At 59.0% G+C, this 1,010-nt stretch overlaps 1 protein-coding gene across 1 annotated transcript in view; it reads right to left on the reverse strand.

Annotated features, from left to right (window-relative positions):
• ATPAF2 (ATP synthase mitochondrial F1 complex assembly factor 2) overlaps window positions 1-1,010 on the reverse strand; it is a 36,347-nt gene that overhangs the window by 30,933 nt on the left and 4,404 nt on the right. Inside the window, exon 3 of the mRNA XM_011975300.1 lies at window positions 70-154. Coding sequence (XP_011830690.1) covers window positions 70-154 — 85 coding nt within the window. The remainder of the gene's footprint in view (window positions 1-69; window positions 155-1,010) is intronic.

A 1,010-nucleotide genomic window follows, 5' to 3' on the forward strand; every position in this document is an offset into this window, starting at 1 on the left:
TGCACCCGGCGCTTCCCACCCGGGACCTGCCCAGCCTGTGTCTCACACTCTCCGAGCCCCAGCCCTGACCTGCCCCTTCGGACCCGGAGCCCGTCGTGACCGGCTCCTGGCGGACCCCGAACACTCCCAGACTTGAAGCCCGTGACCGGCCCGTCTGGGATCCGGAAGCCCCTCATGACTAGGGAAAGGCCTGGGTCCTTCCTCCCCATGACCTGTCGTCCCTAGCTCAGGGACTGCCACCAGCCCTTTTCAGACCCTGAAGCACTCTCCATTGGTTTCACCAGACTCGGGACCCTCCCCGTGTCTGGGCCCATGTCAGATTCTCTCAGACCTGAGACATGCCCTCCCGCCCCTTCCTCAGTCCCAGGAATCCGCAGACCCTGGGGTCTTCCTGCTCCTGAGATCTCCTTAGGAGGGCTTCATCAGACCCCCAGACGGGGGAGCGCCTAACCCACAACTGACTGGTCAGGCCCTGGCCCCACCTCAAGACCAGGCACTCACTCCCTGAGTGCCGCTCACAGTCTGCTGGGATGTTGCCTCCTAGGTCCCCTGTTCCATTCACTGCTTCTGTCTCTTCATGGTCCAGGCACCCAACTCCTTCCAGCTTCTCTACCCCCAGGCCTCCTGCCCCTGCTCTGGGACCACTTGCGGTCTTTTCCCAGTCTTCCTGGCCTCTATCCAGACTCCCCCATCCCATACCTTCGTCTTGCCCGATCCTGGTTCCAGGGGACCCTCTTTCCTATTCTTAACTGTTCTCAGCACAGGCACAGGGCTTCCTCTCAGTCTCTAGTACCCACGTACTGGGAAATCTAACTCACCCAATTTTAGTTCATGTCCAGTCGCTTCCCCCCATTTGACCTGGATTCCTGAATACCTGCTGCCAGTCCCTGATCAGCTTCGGAAGTACAGCTTCACCTGTCTGGGCCTTTCCCACACCTCACTCCTCTCAGGCTTGACACTTTTTGCCAGCTGAAATGGAGTAGCAGTGGTGAATACTCCTTTTTTTTTTT

This window comes from Mandrillus leucophaeus, unplaced genomic scaffold (genome assembly GCF_000951045.1).
Source record: "Mandrillus leucophaeus isolate KB7577 unplaced genomic scaffold, Mleu.le_1.0 Scaffold153, whole genome shotgun sequence".
Lineage (NCBI taxonomy): Eukaryota > Metazoa > Chordata > Mammalia > Primates > Cercopithecidae > Mandrillus > Mandrillus leucophaeus.